The 21,634-nt window shown below is 33.5% G+C and overlaps 2 protein-coding genes across 2 annotated transcripts; both read left to right on the top strand.

Moving 5' to 3' along the window:
- The first annotated feature begins 2,566 nt into the window (after nt 1-2,566).
- Nucleotides 2,567-8,154, top strand: LOC123269608. Its single transcript, XM_044735442.1, has 3 exons — nt 2,567-4,171; nt 4,230-6,827; nt 6,887-8,154. Exons 1-3 carry the CDS (start codon nt 2,887-2,889, stop codon nt 8,152-8,154), a joined length of 5,151 nt encoding a protein of 1,716 aa, XP_044591377.1. The 5' UTR covers nt 2,567-2,886.
- A 923-nt stretch (nt 8,155-9,077) lies between these two features.
- LOC123269607 lies at nt 9,078-10,166 on the top strand. The gene is made up of 4 exons (XM_044735440.1): nt 9,078-9,267; nt 9,364-9,500; nt 9,590-9,821; nt 9,910-10,166. The coding sequence occupies exons 1-4, from the start codon at nt 9,078-9,080 to the stop codon at nt 10,035-10,037; spliced, it is 687 nt and encodes a 228-aa protein (XP_044591375.1). The 3' UTR covers nt 10,038-10,166.
- Nucleotides 10,167-21,634: the final 11,468 nt, after the last annotated feature.

Genomic DNA, 21,634 nt, shown 5'->3' with positions numbered 1-21,634 from the left:
TAACTCGTTCAATAATTTCATTTGGATAAGCTACTCCCAAACAATTAATTCCTCTTTCTACCATAAGCATATGTTTTAGTTTTCTTCCAGCAATTATTGGTTGCTGACATTTTTGGAAAAACCAACCGATTGCATAGCAATGTGTTTCATCATTTAATTCAAGTACTATAAACGATTCAATTTGGAATACTTCATAATTTAACAGTGTAACGCAACGATTATTCCTCTTCTGACATTTTTCGTAACGATTACTGTGTAAAACTTGACGGTTTACTACAGCTCGATCATAATGTTGCACAACTACTTTCCTATCTAGAAATATATGTCGTCGTTGAAAAGCAAGATATTGCTCTTGAGTTAACTTATGAACATCAGGCTCACCTAATAATTTAACATTGTCAATAACTTGTTGATATTTCAAGCGACTTTTAATACCTAAAAGCTCGTCTATGAATTCTTTCTGCGAGTAAGTCAGATCTTTTATAAGTATTTTTCTTAGTTTAGTTAAAACACATTTTGTACGGAACATGTCGTAAATTTGATGAGGTACTCCATTAGAACTTTGCACTGCAGCTAAAATTTCTTGATTAAAATTTTCAAAAATAAAAGCTCCATGTCCCCAGAGTGGACCCCAATTTTCAACACTTCGAGCCAGATGAGCGAGTGAATGCACATTGAAAGTTAATTCTTGTTCTCCATACAAATCTTTCACGCCAATTATAAAATCAATCAAACAATTATGAGCATAATAAATATCGGATGGCATAATAGATGTTTGTAATAAAAGTGAAATACCATCGACTAGAAGTGCCCAGTGGTCAACATACTTTTTTTTGGCAACAGCTTTTAATATTGGAAGACTATAAAATAGTAAAAAAGCAACCCACTCGTGAGCTTTCCAGTGAGAACGGTCACTCATTTCACGAGTAGTTCGTGACATGTCCATAGTTGGTTTGTAAGATAAGAGAATTTTGTCGACTTTTCCAATAGATAAACCCAAGTAAAAATCTTTTTCATGGTTTACAGAATCAAACCATAGCTTTGCAAATTGACGACAAACTCTTAGTGCAACACAGTGCATCCAATCCACATCAATGCCGAGTATTATATCAAATCTTGGTATTTTCGATAATATTGATTCGCCTTTCATACCTTTCTCTTTTAATTCCGCGTGTTTAATTGTCGCAATATTGGTTCTTAAACCCTCACCATAAGCATTACTTGACTCAATTGGATAGATCCGCACGTTACCTAGTCCTTTTTCAATTCTTTTTCCAGGATTAAGACATAATCCACATCCATATTCCCCGTTAAATTGCATTGAATTCCGAAGTTTCGGGCGGACTAGAGCGTCGTTTATACTCAAAACAACAGAACATTTTCTTAAAAATTTTTTACCTCCAACAATATATTCAAATCCTTTCTGACATAAATCTTCAGCTTCGGAGACAAAAGGCTTGAAAAATTCTTGAAGAGAATTTGGGCTTCCAGTTCCGACCCAATGTCCTACGAGGAGCACATGTTTCTTCCTTTTCAATGGCTGTAATTCGTTGATAGAACATAATATAGGATATGCACTACAATTAGAGCTATCAAACACAGGAACACCGTCAGTGTTAAAAGTAATACTTATCATATCACTTTCAATCCTTTTTTTGTATTCCTTGCCATCTTGGATATCTTCGAAAGCATGTTTATTTATTTTTTCTCTATGCTGTTGTAGTTGGCAATGAATATTTGAATTTTCGAACAATTGTTCGAGTTGATATTTTAAAGAAAAGTATAAAAAACTATGTCCAGATGAAATATTCAATTTTCTGTCGATGTCTTTATCACAGCTGTCACAATGAATTGTTTCGTATTCATCTTCATTCGGGGCACAGGTAAATGCGGGTACAGGTTGTAAGTCGGCCACAGCCGCAGAAAAATGTAAAGCTTAATAAATTGTTATAGAATATATATTCTCACACTGTTCAGTGAACAGGCCCACTTAGTGAGCACTACGTCACTGTGGGCTCCCCAAATTTACAATACGCACCTGACAAGCGCTCGTTCCCGCTAATTTTCACACGCTTGCGCCAATCGACCGCTCGATCACGCCACATGTATTGAATTTTACTATTGGCTATCGATGTCGACATCAATAGAACGAATTATTGATTGGCTGATCGCTCCGCTGACATGCGCAATCAGCCTTCTTCCCCAAGTCGACGAGGAAGAAGACGCATTATTATTATTATCTTTCGCTTCCACGCTTTCGCTGCATCAAGTCGCCATTAATTCCGCTTTACTTTCGCTTATTGTTAATTAACCGCATTTCGCTATTTTTATAATTTAAATTGCTTAAATTAACCGCTAATAATTCGCTTTAATTTGTTATAGGTAAATTGTGTTATCAGTGCATTTATTTCACCGCTTTTTCAGTGCCGGCAAAGTGTTCAACCACGTGTCAACCGGCTTCGCTTTTGCAACCCACGCTGTAATTTACAAATCCGCTTTTATCTTAACAATCCGCTATTAAAAATATTAAATATTGAGTGTAATTAATGTAAATAAATTACTAGTGTTATTTTTGATAATAAATTACGCGTTTTAATTGAGATATCCAACCCTAAACCTGATCCCCGCTTTTCCGCTCTTTCTGTAATTATTCATTGGTCCCTCGAGCCGGATCAGGCTGGCTCTATCTCAATTAAATTAATTAATTATACCGCTAAAAATTGTGCTGTGTTAAGTGAAGTGTAATCCCGCTAGGAAAGGTCGAGTGTCAGGAGCATCGCAGAGCACATCGGGTGCTGCTCCTGGTAGTCATTCGTACACCGGTACGCTGAACTTTCCGCTTTAATTGACTGAAAACTCGATCTCGGTCCTACATTAAACACCGCAATGCAGTTTGAAACTGCTATTGCTATGCAAAAGCAGTACCTGGATGCTTTGTATGCCATGGTGGATCGCTTAACTAACGAGGAGCTTAACTCGCTTACGATCACCGCTATTGAGTCAGTGGCAACACAAAGCTCCAAGATTTGGCTGGACATCACTAACTTAAACTCGCTGATCTTTGAGACGTACCCGGAAGTACTTGAACACGAGTACCACGTCGGGAATCATTATACTAACGCTCACGCCACCTATGCAATTTTGGAGACCCGCATAGCCACCCGCAAAGACGTCATTCAGCAGGAGATTGATGCCAGAGAAGCCGCACAAACGCAACAAAACCTGGCTATGCACAGCACCGCCTTCTTGGGAGGCTCATCGGGTACTGGACTCCCAAAAATTAAGCTCCAGAGCTTCTCTGGAGACTTTAAGCGCTGGGGATCATTTAGTCAGCTATTCTCTGACATTGTTATTGACAATGCTCTTCTTAAAAACAGTCAGAAGATGCATTATTTGAAAACCTTCACAGAAAAGGAAGCCCACCAGCTTATTGGAAACATGTCATCCACTGATGATTCATTTGAGCCCGCTTGGAATCTCCTGAAGAGCCGCTATTCGAATCCTCGCCGCGTAGTGGCATCACATCTTGAAGATCTATTGGTAGGAGAGTCAGTTCCCGCACGATCAGCCGCGAAATTAGACGCCTTGCTTTTATCCAATCAAAAAGCTTTGGACTCCATCAAGGCTCAAGGAGTTCCAGTTGACAACTGGGACTTAATGATCATTCACCTGACGCTGCGCCGCTTGCCACCCGCTGTAAGAGAGGACTGGGAGACTAGTCTTGGGTTAACTGATATCATGCCGACCTATACGCAACTTCACGAGTTCCTCAAGTCCAAAGTCAGAGCTTGGGAGAACTTGGAGCCAGCTTCTGAGCCCAAGAAGCAACCTGAAAATCATAAATCAGGTGGGTCCCGCAACGACAAACAACCGAAGACAAGATCTTCATACACCGCTGCTCAATACAAGGGAAAGCCCAGGAGAAATTGCCCGCTGTGCCCGGAGGAGCACTACATGCTGTTTTGCCCGACATTCAAGGCCGCTACTGTGGAGGAACGAATCGACATTGTCGAGAAATACCGCTTGTGCTACAATTGCTTGGGCCCACATCGTGTAGCTGATTGTAAGACTGCTCAGGGCTGCAGGAAGTGCAGTCTACGCCATCACACTTCTATTCACCGAGAAGTACCGCCTAAATCAGCTTCACCGAAACAAGTTGACACCGCACAAGGTAACTAAAAGTTCCATCAGACCGCTTATAACTCAACATTAACTGTTGATTATTTCAGATTCGCTTTCCGCTCAAGTATTACTAGCTACCGCCTTAGTCCAGGTCCGCCCGCATCATGGCAATCCAATCACCGCCAGAGTCTTGATTGATCAAGGTTCAGAGCTCTCATTTATGAGACAGACGCTCTTCAAGAAGCTCGGACAACCGCTACAGCGTGACATGGTCATGCTCAAGGGCATCGGCAATGTCTCCGCAGGAAGCTCACTAGGTGTGAGCACAATTGAGCTTCGTTCGCTGTATTCGACCGCATCAATGCATGTCAGCATGCATATTCTACCAACATTGACGGTAGATCTTCCATCGTTCGTGATCGCTGATCCGAAATGGCCGCATCTGGAGAATCTCCAACTAGCCGACCCGCAGTATCTACAGCCGCGTCCTGTAGACATTATTCTAGGTGCATCGCCAGCCGCACAGATCATGAACGCAGAGATTCAAAGAGGACCTCGCAATGCTCCGATCGCACAATCCACCACGCTTGGTTGGATTATTTATGGAGCTGTCACCGCTAAACCCGCTTCAACATCACACGCAGCATTACATGCGTCACTTGATACAGAATTACAAGACGCTATCGCTAAGTTTTGGGAACAGGAAGAAGTTCCATCAGGAATTTCATCGCTCAACGACGCTGAGGAAGACGAATGTGAAGTTCACTTTCGTCAAACGCATTATCGACAGCCTAATGGACGCTATGTAGTGAGATTACCGCTTAAAGCCCCCGAGAGTCAACTTGGCGACTCTATTAACGCAGCCATGGGGTCACTCCGCAGATTAATAACTCGCTTGTCGCGAGAAAAGGATTATTCTGACATGTATCATGCATTCATGGCAGAATATATTCAACTAGGACACATGGTACGAGTTCCAATCAACGAATTGCCCGCAAACGCTTACTTCTTGCCTCACCATGGGGTATTGAAGCTTGATAGTGCCACTACGAAGCTCCGCACAGTGTTCAATGGTTCCTGTGCAACATCTACAGGAATTTCATTGAATGATATTCTTCACGCAGGACCCAAAACGCAAATTGACATTTTTGATGTGATGTTGAGAATCCGTTGCAGCAGGATTCTATTCGCTACTGACATCACCAAGATGTTCAGACAGATTGAGGTCGACTCTCTTGATTGGCCGCTTCAGTGCATTCTCTGGACAGATGAGAATGACCTGGTAGACGCTTACTGTCTCAAGACAGTCACATACGGAACCGCTAGTGCACCTTTTGACGCTGTACGTGTGCTCATTCAACTTGTGAAGGATGAAGGACACCGCTTTCCGCTAGCTGTTGCTCCAATGTTGGATACACGCTACGTAGATGACATCTACGGTGGAGCAGACAATGAAGAAGACGCTATCAAGGCTGCAGTACAAACAAAAGCTCTGTGTGCAGCAGGCTGCTTCCCGCTTGCCAAATGGGCTAGCAATAGCCCACGGTTACTCGCTGAAGTAGCTCCAGAAAAGCAGCTGGATACACCGCTTAAAGAAATCAGTGATGCACCAGTAAAAGTCCTGGGCATGTACTGGAATTCACGCACTGACGCTCTCCAGTTCAAGTACACGCTACCGACAGAGACGCCCAAGACAAAAAGAGCTATTTTGTCTGAAATCGCTAAGCTGAATGACCCGCTAGGACTTCTCGCACCAATAGTAGTCAAAGCCAAGATCTTCATGCAAGATCTGTGGTTAGATAGAGTGTCATGGGACGAACAACTGTCACCATCACTCATACACAAATGGACTGGATACCGCGATGATCTCCGCAACATAGAGTCAATCCGCATTCCACGCTGGAATAATATAGCACCCGGAGCAACTATGGAATTGCACGGGTTCTCAGACGCTTCGCAGAACGCTATGGCTGCCGCTGTGTATTTGAGAGTCACTGACGCTGATGGGAACACAAAAGTCTCACTTCTGTGTTCAAAAACGCAAGTAGCACCGCTGAAGACTATGACAATTCCACGCTTGGAATTATCAGCCGCATGGTTGTTAACACAACTGATACTTCATGTTAAAGAAGTTCAGTCACTTGGAAATGTCAGGATAAATCTCTGGACTGACTCCGCCGTGACTCTCGCATGGATTAAAAGTCCAGCAACCCGCTGGAAGACATTCGTCCGCAATAGAGTGGGAAAAATCCAAGAAACGCTTCGAGATGTCTCCTGGAAATTTATTCCAGGAAAACAAAACCCAGCTGACTGCGCTTCAAGAGGTATACCTACGCTAAAACTAAAGCAACACGCTCTCTGGTGGCATGGACCTACGTGGCTTCATGAACCAGAATCCTCTTGGCCCACTCTTGAGCCTCCAACCGACAACGCAACGCATCGAGAAGAACGCCAAGGTCTGACATTAGTAACTTGGAAAGCAGAAAATTGCCTTCTCCAACAATTACTATCGCATTACTCGCAGCTGTTTCCATTACTTAGGAAGCTCAGCATCTGGCATCGTGTCATCGACCGCTTCAAAAGAGTTCCACAATCTTCGCTGGCCTACCCGCTTACTCCATCAGACCTGGAGCGCGCTAAATTGACTTTGATTAAGTTCACTCAAGGACAATATTTCGCTAGAGAGATTCATACGTTTCAAGATGGTGATGATCTGCCTAAAAACAACAGCATCACTAAGCTGACTCCGTTCATCGACCATCAGGGGTCCTGAGAGTCGGTGGCCGCTTAAAAAACGCATTATTGGACCCAGAAGAGAAGCATCCAGCAATACTGCCGAGACATTCACCGCTTACATCAATATTGATTGATGATTCGCACCGCAAAACGCTTCACGGAGGTACTCAGCTCACGCTCGCTGAATTACGCAAAGCTGTCTGGATCATTGGAGGCCGTGTTCCAGTCAGATCCTTTATTCTACGCTGTGTAATTTGCACGAGACATCGTGGAGAACGCGCTCAACAGCTGATGGGTCAACTACCTGCCGCACGAGTACAGCCAACTCAAGCCTTTTTGCATACAGGACTCGATTATGCTGGACCCATCACGCTAAAAACGTTTCAAGGACGTGGAGCAAAAACATACAAAGGCTGGATTGCTGTCTTTGTATGCATGTTCAGCTCAGCTGTTCATCTAGAGCTAGTCACTGACTACACCGCTGCCGCTTTCATCGCCGCTTATCGCCGCTTCACTAGTCGCCGAGGTATCTGCCACACGCTATATTCTGACTGTGGAACCAATTTCGTAGGAGCAGAAAAAGAGCTGAAACGACTATTCGCAGCAGGATCCCGCACATTACGAGAATTATCAAGTCTGATCGCGCAAGATGGCACGAACTGGAAATTCAATCCGCCTGGAGCTCCACATTTTGGAGGAAAATGGGAAGCCGCTGTGAAATCTATTAAATTTCACCTCCGAAGAACAATCGGAGACTCGCTATTGACGCTTGAGCAGTATTCGACGCTACTGGCTCAAATTGAAGCCATATTGAATTCCAGACCGCTTACACCGCTTAATGAAGATCCTGCTGACCTGGCTGTATTAACTCCAGGTCATTTCTTAATCGGACAGTCATTGACCGCAGTCCCAGAGCCATCGCTGACAGATTTACAACCTGCTCGGCTCTCGCACTGGGAACAAGTCCAGCAAATGGTGCAACATTTCTGGAAACGCTACTACCAGGACTGTATCCACCGCTACCAGGCCATTTCAAAGTGGCATCATCAACGCAACCAGATCAAAGTGGGTTCAGTTGTACTGATCACCACTGAGGATCTTCCGCCAACCAAGTGGCCATTAGCCAAAGTGATTGCTGTCCATCCAGGAGCAGATGGACAAATCCGCGTGGTAACTGTGAAGACAGTTAACACAGAGCTGGTACGCCCAATTACAAAGCTTTGTGTCTTGCCACTGACGCATGAAGAGGATGATCTTGTCGACGCAGCCGCCAACGCCGGGGAGAATGTTCAGTGAACAGGCCCACTTAGTGAGCACTACGTCACTGTGGGCTCCCCAAATTTACAATACGCACCTGACAAGCGCTCGTTCCCGCTAATTTTCACACGCTTGCGCCAATCGACCGCTCGATCACGCCACATGTATTGAATTTTACTATTGGCTATCGATGTCGACATCAATAGAACGAATTATTGATTGGCTGATCGCTCCGCTGACATGCGCAATCAGCTTTCTTCCCCAAGTCGACGAGGAAGAAGACGCATTATTATTATTATCTTTCGCTTCCACGCTTTCGTTGCAACAAGTCGCCATTAATTCCGCTTTACTTTCGCTTATTGTTAATTAACCGCATTTCGCTATTTTTATAATTTAAATTGCTTAAATTAACCGCTAATAATTCGCTTTAATTTGTTATAGGTAAATTGTGTTATCAGTGCATTTATTTCACCGCTTTTTCAGTGCCGGCAAAGTGTTCAACCACGTGTCAACCGGCTTCGCTTTTGCAACCCACGCTGTAATTTACAAATCCGCTTTTATCTTAACAATCCGCTATTAAAAATATTAAATATTGAGTGTAATTAATGTAAATAAATTACTAGTGTTATTTTTGATAATAAATTACGCGTTTTAATTGAGATATCCAACCCTAAACCTGATCCCCGCTTTTCCGCTCTTTCTGTAATTATTCACACACAATTAATATAAAAAAAAAAAAAAATTTAATCATATCTCTAATAGACATTTAGCATGGGAAATTATTTTTAATCATTTTGTTTAATCAGACAGATATCATAATTTACTATTAATAAAAAATATGAATTTTATAATTTTAATTTCTTATAGACAGTATAGCTGCGCTCGAAAAAAAATTTAAGAATAATTACAAAGGCATTAAATCACCAAGATTGGGAGGCTACTCAGGAAATCAAAAGTCATTTATGGATGGATCAGCAGCAGGTTCTACTTCCAACATTGCAAATGCAACGAGTATCACAACTGATAAAAATACTAACAAAAAAACAAGCTTAAAAAGACCGCACCCTAATGATGATAATAATGATATTGAACGAACGCCTTTGAATAACTCATCACCAGTAAGACCTAGAAATTTATTCGGATCAAATAATGGTAAATGAAATATTTTTAATTTTTATTATATTTTTTGTCAAATTCTTCAGAGCGAAGATGAGATACATTTTATACTACGTTTTATTTATGTTGTAGGTGAGGATGACATTGTTATACAACTATTAACCGAGATGAGAAACATGCAAGAGAATATGAGGAACATCAGGCCGATACCAAGAGCTGCTCAAATAAGCGATCAATCTGGTTCAGATGATGAAAATGTTCCTGATATGGTTTGTCAAACAAATAAAACGAATTAAGTTTTCATAAGCTTATCCTAGATCGTGTAAATTTGTTTGCATAATTTTCTTTGCACTTGCAGGTTGAAATCGGAAGACGGGGTAGCGGCTTACAAATAACTCGAGAGCAATGGCGCTGTGCTAAAGCTCAAGGACGATGTACATCGATGGCAACCTCGTTATTAACAGCTCTTGTGCCAATGAATGTTCTATTAACAAGTAACTGTAAAGGTGGTAAGGCTAGAATTTGCAAAAATTCAGATAATCCCCCTCATCATACTGCAATACCGTCGGAAACCCTTGCTGCTATAAAATGTAAAATATTTGTAGTCGCATATATCTTTTTCAAACAAAAACTCTCAAAATGAATCATAAGTTTATTATCTTTTGTTAATTTTTACAGATACTGTCAAGAAAAATTTTAAAAATACATATGATGATACGAAAATAAATACTGCGATTAACGTTAAGTTAACTAGTTTGAGGTCAAAGCAACGTAATTTTCCAAACAATGAAGACCCGCAACATTGAAGATTTTAAGCCTAAGCAGCAAACCGGACAGTCACAAAATAAGAATTTTTTCACAGTTTTTGTTAATTACATTGAATTTTTTTATGATACATTTATGATACTTTTTTTATGATACTTTTTAAAATAATATTTTACTATTATTAATTACATTATATTTAACTTATAACTCTAAAAATTTCAGTGTGTGTATTAATTATAACTAGACTTTTATTGTATGCCAGACAAAATTAATAAAGTAAAAAAAAAATTTATCAATAACAAAATTACTAGTATTGTCTAATAAAATAACAAAAATATTTTATTTCTGTCTTTCTCTTTCTAAATATATATATATATATATATATATATATATATATATATATATATATATATATATATATATATATGTGTGTGTGTGTGTGTGTGTGTGTGTGTGTGTGTGTGTGTGTGTGTGTGTGTGTGTATTAACGTATGTATCTGCATATATGCGCGCATATATGCGGGCATATATGCGGACATATATGCGGACATATATGCGGACATATATGCGGACATATAAGTTGACATATATTTAGCGCAAAAAAAATATATGTCAAAATATATATTCACATATATTTTTCACATATATATTTTTCCATGCGGGTTATGTTATTCCATTTTTGATAAATCTTCAGTTAATAGAAATTAAAGAAGAATGATTTATAACTTTGTAAAGTTTTATCTCTTTGCTAACATCACATCAGACTTAACTGATTTTTTCAAAGCCCTACAATAGAAAAAATTTACAAAAAAAAACAATCAATTAGTATAAAATAAACATAGGTAATTGAAATTATTTTTCAATCTGCGCATAGTTACCAAATAATAAAAGGCCATCATATTTTAATCTATTTAATGTTACCTAAAAATAAATGTGGCAGATTTCAGGACAATTAAATATTTAATTGTCAAAGCTTGGAAAATATTCTGTCAACTTTTCACTGTCAGGATTAATTATTCTAGTCATACGCGTTCGAAATATAACAATCCTTTGACATTTTCTGTGTAACTTTACTTGATTTGAGATTAGAGATTGATCTTTGATACTTTGTACAATGTCAACTTTTTTGACATTTGTATACAAGCAGTAGCTTTCAACAATGTTTCATAGCTATATGCATCGTTTGTCAACAGACAATCAGATTGTTTTAAGTTATCAATTATAAATTCACTTTTCATCAATTCATTTCTAACTGTGATAAGCAAAGATATTTGTCGTTGTCTTTTAAGGTGCTCACAAATTAAAAAAGACTGTCAAACTTTTATAATAAGTATTTGATAGCTATCAACTTTAAGATTGAGATTATATATTGATAGTCATGTTGATTAATAAGTGATGATTAACTACCAGATTAATTCATTGTTTAATGCACAGATAATACATCAATCTCTTTTTATTAGCCTGTTGGTAGGTTTCAGGACCTAATTTCTTATGAGTTTTACATAATTATAAAATACATGTCTGTTCTATTCAATTAACTTTTTATATCGTGCTATTATAATTAATCAATTAAACATCGTTCAGTAAACATGAATCGTTAATATTTCTAAAATTTACTGTCAAGGATATTTCAACAGTAAGCTATGCTGAAAATATTTGAAACATCAACATTTGATGTCCATATGTGTGTTTATCAATCTTAAATAACGAATAATTTGGATAAGTAGCCAAAACTATGTATTTATAGTCATGATGATTATTTAATTAGTCTATTTTAATTATATTATTAAATCTTTCAATAGATAAGTTAGGTTTTTTTTATATTTGGTAGATTTCAGGACTATATATATATATATATATGCATATATGCATGATCAAATCTTAAAAATTTTGACAAATATTTAGAAAATACACGAAAAATTAAATATGATAATAAATTATAAGAATTTTATGATTATTTAACAGTTAAATTTAAATTATTTGAAAGTTAACTAACACAGAACAGTAGATACACAAAAATTCATTATGAAACCAAACTCCAATTTGCAAGTTTTGTTTTAAAACTTTTAATTCTACTGAAATAATGATCAATTTCATAAACAGGTAGCTGTCAACGCATTCTCTGAAAAAATCCACTTTTCAAACTAGTTTAAGAGTAAACATATGATTTATTTCAAGTATCACATATCAATCAAAATAACTTAAAAAATGTCGGGAAATTATGTCGTTGTAATTGCTTTATATCACCATTTTATAACCATATGATTTATTATTCCAGTTAATTTAAAGAATCAATCCTGTTGAATCAATTATAAATAATTTATATTTATAGACAGATCACAAATTATTATTAATTCATTGAATTTTTTAAGGCAGAAATAATATACAACTAAAGTTCCAAGTGACATATTGCAGGTTTCAGGACTCAAATATGTTTTTGTTGTCATTACAGCCATAAATTTTCTGAAAATTCAGTCTCCACAGCATAAAAACTAGCAATACACGTATGGTATTAAATATTTTGAAAAATTATCACATAAATTCTTTTCTATCAGCGCTATTTTTTCATAATTCACCGTATCTTAAAATTTGATGAAATGGTAGTTATCAAGACATCAACAAATTTGTTCTCAGCTAGTTTGATTATTTTGATGAGACACCTTAAAAGTAGACTTTTTTTTATACAAGCGTCATATACATAAATATTCTGATCAAAACTTGAATGAAAAAGCTTTCAGCTTTTTGCAATTATTTATTGTATATAACGGCACGGCAAACTTTGATAAAAAGATGTCAAGTTGATTTTTCATTGTTATAATTTGAAATGAAATAATATATTCCACAATGATTTTTCAAAAACATTAAACATTAAACACAATTAAAAAGGGGTTTCATTACAAACTGTAATTTATTTTGAAAAATTACTGACAAAATATTCAAATTTATACGAAAATATACTGAAAATTTTTTTATTTCCACGGTCGAGACTTTAAGTTATAATTTCAATTTTAATAAATTTGTTACGTATAAATATTTGATTAATCAATCAAATCATTTATAAAGTGCCATAAATAAACATTAATAAAACTAACCTAAAAAAAAGAATTCTTATTATTATTTTATTTCAATGTCTGTTATCAATTAAAATCTATCTTATCGATGAGTAGTTAAGATAAGTGCTACAGCGCTAAAGTGAGAGTAATATCAATTAAGTAACTTTTGAAATGTTGACGTTAACATGAGGAAGCGTATGTACAGAAATGTCCTCATGTAAAATTATTGAAAAAAATTGTCCTAGATCTTTCGATCGTTATTAAATCCACACATACTGAATATATTATAAACTGTTTCGCTGAATATAAATATAGTTATCAAATAATAAACGTTCATCGCATTTTAATCTATTCAACATAACCTAAAAATGAATATGGCAGATTTCAGGACAATTAAATATTTAATTGTCAAAGCTTGAAGTATATTATGTCAAATTTTCACTGTCAGAACTAATAACTGTAGAGTCATATGTATTAGAAATATAACAATCCATTGAAATTTTTCGTGTAACTTTACTTGATTTGACTATAGAGATCGATCATTGATATTCTGTATTATGTCAACATTTTTGACATTTGTATACAGATAATAGCTGTAACGAATCTTTCGTAGCTATGCATCATTTGTAAACAGACAATTAGATGATTGTGAATTATAACTTCACTGTCCATCGATCAATTTCTAAGTTCGATAAGCAAATATATTTGTCGTTGTTATTTAAGGAGCTCACAAATTAAAAAAGCCTGTTAAACTTTTATAACAAGCATTCGATAGCTGTCAACTTTCTTAAAATTTTTGTAACGTTATCAAACAAAAGTAAAAATAATATTTCATCAATTATTGAGATCATATATTGAAAGTCATATTTATTAATAAGTGATAATTAATAACCAGAATAATTCACTGTTTAATGTACAGTTAATCTATCAAGCTATTTTTATTAGTCTCTTAGTAGGTTTCAGGACATAATTTGTTATAAATTTTATATAATTATAAAACATACATCTGTTCTATTTAATGAACTTTTTATATCAAGCTATCATTATTAATCAATTTAAAATCGTATAGTAACCATCAATCTTTAAATTTATGAAATAAACTGTCAAAGATATTTAACCCTTCGTTGGTCGCGCTATGAGCGATTCCCCGCTTTTTTTTTTCAATTCGTTATAAAAAAAAAAAAATAATTTTTTCCAGCCTTAAAAAATTTAGCTATTCCTTCTTCAATTCATTTAGCATGCACCTAAACAGTTTTTAAAGTTGTAGGTATTTTTATTAATTAGATATTAAATAATAAATGTCGTAAGAACATGGAATCGCGGCGATTCCCCGTAAGCGCGACCAAACCCGACCATGAAATTTTATTCGCAGCATTGCCAATTATATGAAACTTGAATAAATAAAAACAATATGGCCGTCATCAGCTGTTATAGTTGTTATGCGCATGTCCCATAAAGTTATTTATTTAATTTATTTGTGCAATGTTATTGTAAGTAATTTTAATATAAAAATAAAAATATAAATTAATAAATATAAATATAAATATAAATAAATAAATAAATATCATTACGTGGATTGGATCACAAGAATAATAATATTACTACTGTGACTACAAAAGTATTTAATACTTTACTCATCAAAGCATTAAACCGGTACGTATTTTTTTCTCTGATAAAATATTTGAATATAACGTTTATGATTAAAATTAAAGTCACGATACTACATTACAATTAAATATTAAATAATTTAATTAAAATTGATTCAGCAGATATTTGATAATTTTAAGAATTCTTTTAATAAATAAATTGAGTCAAAAAATTGACATGTAGAAATTTTTAATAAATAAAAAAAGCAATTTCATACCAACTCAAATTTTACCGCGCTTACTTAAAAGTATACTTGGCAACACTGTAAGAAAATTAACATTGCGGCGATTCCCTAACCACGCGACCAATGAAGGCGGGCAGTGAAGCGCGACCAACGAAGGGTTAAATAGTAACCTATGCTAAGAATATTTGAAACATCAATATTTGATGTTTATATCTATGTTTAGCAATCTCGAATAACAAATAATTTTAACTAGTAACTAAAACTATGTATTTATAGTCATGATAATTATTCAACTAGTCTTCTTTAATATAATTTTTAAATCTTTCAATGGAAAAAAGAAAGGTTAAGTTTCTTATAATGTTTGGTGGATTTCAGGACTATCTGTGTATAATCAACTTAGAAATTTTAAGAAAATGATTAAAAAATTAAATATGATATTAGCTTATAAGAATTTTATGATTATAAAACTGTTAAATTAAAATTATTTGAAAATTAACAAATACAAAACAATAGATACACAACAATTCATTTTGAAACCAAACTCCACTTTGCAAGTTTGATTTTAAAACTTTTAATTCTACTGAGATGTTGATCAATTTCATAAATAGATAGCTGTTAAGGCATTCTCTGAAAAAATTTATTATTCAAACTAGTTTAATTGTAAATATATGATTTATTTCAAGTATCAAATATTAATCAAAATAACTTTAAAAATATCGGGAAATTATGTCGTTGTAACTGCTTTATATCACAATTTTATAAACATATGATTCATTTCAGTTAATTCGAAGAATCAATTTCGTTAAATCAATGATAAATAATTCATATTCATAGACTGATCACAAATTTTTATTAATTTATTGAATTTTTTAAGCCACATATAATATACACCTGAAGTTCCATTTGATATGTGGCAGGTTTCAGGACCAATATATTTTTGCTGTCATTAGAGCTATAAATTTTCAAAAAATTTAGTCTACAGCTTAAAAACTAGAAACACACATGTGGTATCAAAAGCTTTCAGAAAATTATCACATAAATTTTTTTAATTTAACGTATCTCAAAATTTTGAGACACCTTAAAAAAATAAATTTTTTTACACAAGCTTCCTATATGTAAATATTACAATCAAGACTTGAATGAAAAAGCTATTTGCTCCCTGCTATTATTTATTGTATTATTTATTTATTGTATATAACCACACTGCAAACTTTGATTAAAAGATGTCAAGTTGTTTTTTTGTTATCATCTGGAGTAAGATAATATATTTCACAATAATTTTTTGAAAACATGATACATTATACGTAATTGAAAAAAATTGTTTTATTTCAACATTACAAACTGTAATTTTTTTCAAAAAATTTTTAAATAAGATATTCAATTTCACACGAAAATATACTGAAAATTTTTTTATGTCCACAGCCGAGACTTTGAATTGTAATTTTAATTTTAATAAATTTAATTGTAACAATTTTAACAAAAGTTACATAAAATTTATTTTTTCTCATTCCTTTTGCTAAATGTAAAGCAACAGTTTTATATGTCCCACCTTGACTTTTATAAATTGTAATTGCTTCTGCCGGAACGAGAAGAAATTGTTTACGGATTATTGTCACAATTTTTTTTGTAGGTTGAATATTTTTAGTTATCTATAGCAGTCCAATTTTCATGACCATCTTTAAAAACTTCTTTTCTTTTCTTTTTACCAATTTGATCATCAGAAAAATCAAACCAAAGTCTAAAAATTTCTTTGTTGTCATTCAATTCAAATCCCTTTAGTATCCCAACTGCACCATTGACAAGTCCATCTTCAACATCAATATTTACAGTCAACATATATTTGATACCAATGCTTAATGATAAATTATAAAGTAATCCTTTAGTATCCTTTGCTCCTATATTTTTACAATAATTAATTAAATTTTGTTCTACTTTATTAGAGCACTTTCCTGTAATTTTATCAACTGCAATGATATTTTTTTTGAAAACATCTTTGTTTATTATTTTTTCATTATAATTATCAACTTCGTCATTAGTACGAAATAAATGAATTGCATCTTTTGGAATATCATCATTATTATGAACTATTCTAGATTCAAAAAGTTTTAAATCATTATTCGATAATGTTCCATCAGCTAAATTATTAAGAGCTTCAGCGAACTTAAAATCATCCTTCTGCCGCATTATTTCTGTTAATTGATAACTCGTAAATAAATTCCATAAAGGATTACCGATTATATCTCCATAGAGATCCATTGAATGAGCTTGAAAAATATATCTATCACCGACAGGAGCTAATTGATTAAAATCACCAAAACCAATTACTGATATTCCACCAAAAGGTTTTGATGATAGAAAAATCTGCTTCAACCGACTATCAACTTGCTGACTCATCCTTGAACCTATCATGCTAATTTCATCAATTACAATTAATCTAAGGTCCTTTAATTTTACATACAACGTATTTCGAGTACCACTGCTCAATTGAATAAGGTCTGTTGAACATTGATTTAATGGAAGTATAAAAGCTGCATGTAAAGTTGTTCCTTTTATTCCAAATGCTGCTTTTCCTGTTGGCGCACACAGTAAAATTTTTGTTGATTCTAAATTATTAGATTCGAAATTAAAGAATCGAAGCATAATTTGGTAAATAGCTTCTATTAATCGTGATTTACTTACACCAGCACCACCCATCACACAATAATTTAATGGTAATAAGTAAGACTTGGTCTTAAAGCAACGCAATAAATTTAATAAAAATGTTCTTTGTTTTTTATTAGAAAAACAAACTAAGTTAATAAAATCTTCCTCCGAAATTAATCGAGGTATTGACGTATAATAAACATCTTTATTATCATCCACTTTTTTTTTCATTTTCAGCTCCATTTTCATTCATATCTATAGCAATATCACCTTCGTGAGTAGGATCATCAAAAATTTGTAAATTTTTTGGAATATTTTTCTCCGCTTTATTTTCATTATCAAATTCAATTATTTTTTGAATAGCTTCATATAATATATTTTCTATATTTTCATTATAAACGTATTCAGATCTTCTTTGTTGAATTAAATGTTGATTTTTTAAAAATAATTTAGAAGCAGAATTGATTAAAATATCTTCATTACGCCATTGCATAAATTACATTACATTTTTACGAATGAAATTATCTCTATCTATTTGTTCGTTATAGTTTATAAATCGAATAATTTTTTATTTTTTTCTTTTTCGAACAAAACCTGAATTATCAATAAGTTTTAAAGATACAGAATTGTCAATCAAATCATCATTATCGTCTTCTTCATCACTACAAATTTTATTTTTCTCATGATATTCTTTTGTAGAATAATTATACCAAGATACAAACGATGCAAGGCATATATTTTCTAACTCATGTGGACGAAAGATGTAATGATTTAATGTACTTTTTACATAAATATCTGTTTAATTTAATGGCAGTTCCTCAAGATTTCGTTTTGATTTAACTACTTGAATTCTATTTTCAGGATCATTTGTATTTATAAATATAAGATCTCTTGAACACTTTGATAAAGGTAATGCTAAAATATAGTAAACCGCTTTTTGGAAACCAAATTCACTTGCTTTTAAAAATGCATTTGCAATCAATCTTAATTGTTCTTTCATCGTATAATCTTTTTTGTTGAGACGATCTTAATCGTGTTAAATGAGCTTCATAATTATTAACATCAGTTAATCTGTTCCTTCGATAAATTTTATTTTTTTCTTTATATTTTATTAAGTTTCGATATCTTTGCATTCTTTTTTTTTGTAAAAGTAATCTATCACCATTATTTGCTTTATCAATATTATGGTTATTTTCAGAAATATCTCTCTTAATTCATTTGTAATTTGTATTTTTTTTCGATATTTGAGCAGTACTTTTCCGTTTCAATTTTGGCATTTTCTTCAACAAAATTTCTGTATAAATATAATCACGCTTATAACGTACATCAATTTAGAATCCTAATTATAATATAATGACAATTTGTCTTCATTACATTATGAATTAGAACTACAAATAAAAAAATTAGAAATCTGTTAAGAGTACAAGATTTTCTTGTTCAGTTACTTAATTATTTAAGTCTTTAATATACTTTATATTTGTATTTGCCGCTCAAAGCGACAACTAAATCAATATTGATTTATACGGAGATAGCGTCGGTCTACGTGCAGGCTAGCTGCGCATACGACTCTCTCTCCGGCTTGCTCGCTGTGGCTTGCACATCTTGTTGCTTGGACGCTTGACTGTTCGTGTGCTACTAGTTACAACTCAAGCATCCTTATTAATATTGATAACATTATTATACGTATTTTACTTGATAGCTAAGATTGTTTAGAAGTGTTTTATATTTAATAGAAGATTAAATAAACTTAGATTTAGATTAAACTAAAATCTTGTGTTCCACTTTTATTTATAAACCCGACAGGTTATGATAACCCAGTGCACGCTTCCACTGCGTACGTGATTTATTTATTAAAAATAAATTGGGTAAAGTGATTGATCACAAGGTAAGAGTATTTATGAATATTTATTTAGAAAAGATATTCTGGAAAATAAATAAAAGAATATAAGACGTAATTATAGATGAACAAAAGCATGCATGCATAGAAAATATAAAACGTAATGAATACGTTTTAATAGACGCTTAATTTAGATAACTTAAAAAGATTTGATAAATATTTATTTATTTAATTAAATAAATTTATAGATGACTGAAAATATTTTTTTAATATATTAGATGGTGACAAATAGATTTAATTTAAGTAGATGATGAAATCGCTAATGAGGCCGGTAGACGCTAAAAATTCAAGATGTCGGCCAACTGCGTCACAATAACTATAGTACACGAGTATCACGTGTATTACAATAGTATGTTTAGATTTCGATTTTTAGAAGATGTTTTAAATTAAATTTTAAAAGTGAATTATTAATTTTAATAATTATAAAAAAAAAAATGTATTTTGACATGTCAGTGATATTAATTAATATAAAATACATATTAAAGCTATTTCGGTAACTTTGGCTATGCGACGCTTGTGTTCGGCATCAAGTAGCTTATAGTTTGTGAGGTTGTTTATTTGCATAATGTATCCCGAGTGTGTGCGTGATCAACCGCCTTCAACGTTGTTTTATTGCCATGCGTAAAACTATACGTTGGAATAGGTGTGCATACTCGAGGTGGTGCTGTGTAAATGATCAATCTTGCGTTTTAAATTAAAGTGAATTGCTGTGCGTTTATTTTAATTCAGAAGCACGAAACAGATCCAATATTAAGAAGAGTATCGGGTACTAGATGAATAGAATTTTAGAATATTAATAATAAGAGATAGATGATAAATTATTAATTAAATGCATATTTAATTAAATTTAAATTCTGTTTCATAAAATCCGAAATAGATGTCAGAGTCAGACAAATCTCTACTGGATGATAATGACAGTGAGGAGATGTTTGAACATGTTGAACAAGATTCTGGAAATACTGAGAAGGACCCAGCATTACAGATTAAGACTGAGAAAACTGAGGACACGCTCCACAGTTTGTCTCAATTCCGCAAAGGATTAATGCAACAAACAAATGGTAATAATCCGGAATCATCAACAAAATCTAGTGACATTAAAGATGTAAAAGTGTCACTTGAAAGGATGAAACATTTCTCAACTCCTGTCAAACCAGGCCAGTCGATGAGTAAGTAATGACTATAAAATAATTTAGAAGCTGTAAACATAATTAGAAGACACACTTTAAGAAAAGATGAAAGTGTTTAAGAGTAGTTAGATGAGGCCTATTTAGATGTATAAAGATGTATAGATGTTAAGAAAATCCCAGATACTAATTAAGATTACATGTTTACAGATAAAGATGACAATATAGATGATGTTACAGATGATGGTAAGAATGACAGCAAAGATGATGGTGCAGATGATGACTTTAAAGACAAGAGTGAACAGACCAAGATTAAGATTAGAAGCAGTGAAAAGATGTTAATGCTTGGTAATAAGAATTTAGAAGACATGAAGAGGTTGATGTTGGAGTCAAACAAGCAGACTCAAGAGATGGCAGCGTCAATCGGAAAAACAGCTAGGAGACTCGAGGAAGTCTCTATTGCAATGTTAGATGCACTAAAGGTGATGACAAAAGGTTATCAATTAGAGTTAGATCGAGAAAAGATTAAAGCAGAAGCAGCAAAGGTAAAGAATTCACATAAATTTCCTACTTTCCCAAATAAGAATGATTTAGAAGTTACAAATGGGAACAGTACTATCTCTAGAGATTTGAATGTAATTAAAGATGCATTACTATCAAATCAAAGTAAGATTAACGTTAGAAGAGATTATAGATTAACTCAAAAATCAAACTATAATATCTGGTTTGATTATTTAAAATCAGAACTTACTAGTTGTGATTTGTTAGATGTAATAGATAAAAATAACAGTAATGATAATAACTTATCAAATTCAATGAATAATAAAAGAAAATGCCTTGTTAGAGATATTATTATTAATCATTTAGATAAAAATTATCACAAGAGAATTCTTGAGATTTCTGAACCCGTAGAAATTTTAAAAAGAATTAAAGAATGTAGAAAAGAACAGATAAACCTTACATCAAGTTCAGTTAGAAAAAGATTGTATTTAATTAAGATGAAAAAGAATGAGAAGGTCAATGACTTCTGTGAAAGATTTGACCAGATCATTGGAGAATATGATTCTTGCGGAGATGGAGAAAAATTAAC

The sequence above is a fragment of the Cotesia glomerata genome, linkage group LG7 (genome assembly GCF_020080835.1).
Source record: "Cotesia glomerata isolate CgM1 linkage group LG7, MPM_Cglom_v2.3, whole genome shotgun sequence".
NCBI classification, from domain to species: Eukaryota; Metazoa; Arthropoda; class Insecta; order Hymenoptera; family Braconidae; genus Cotesia; species Cotesia glomerata.
This window is presented reverse-complemented; position numbering and strand designations above follow the sequence as displayed.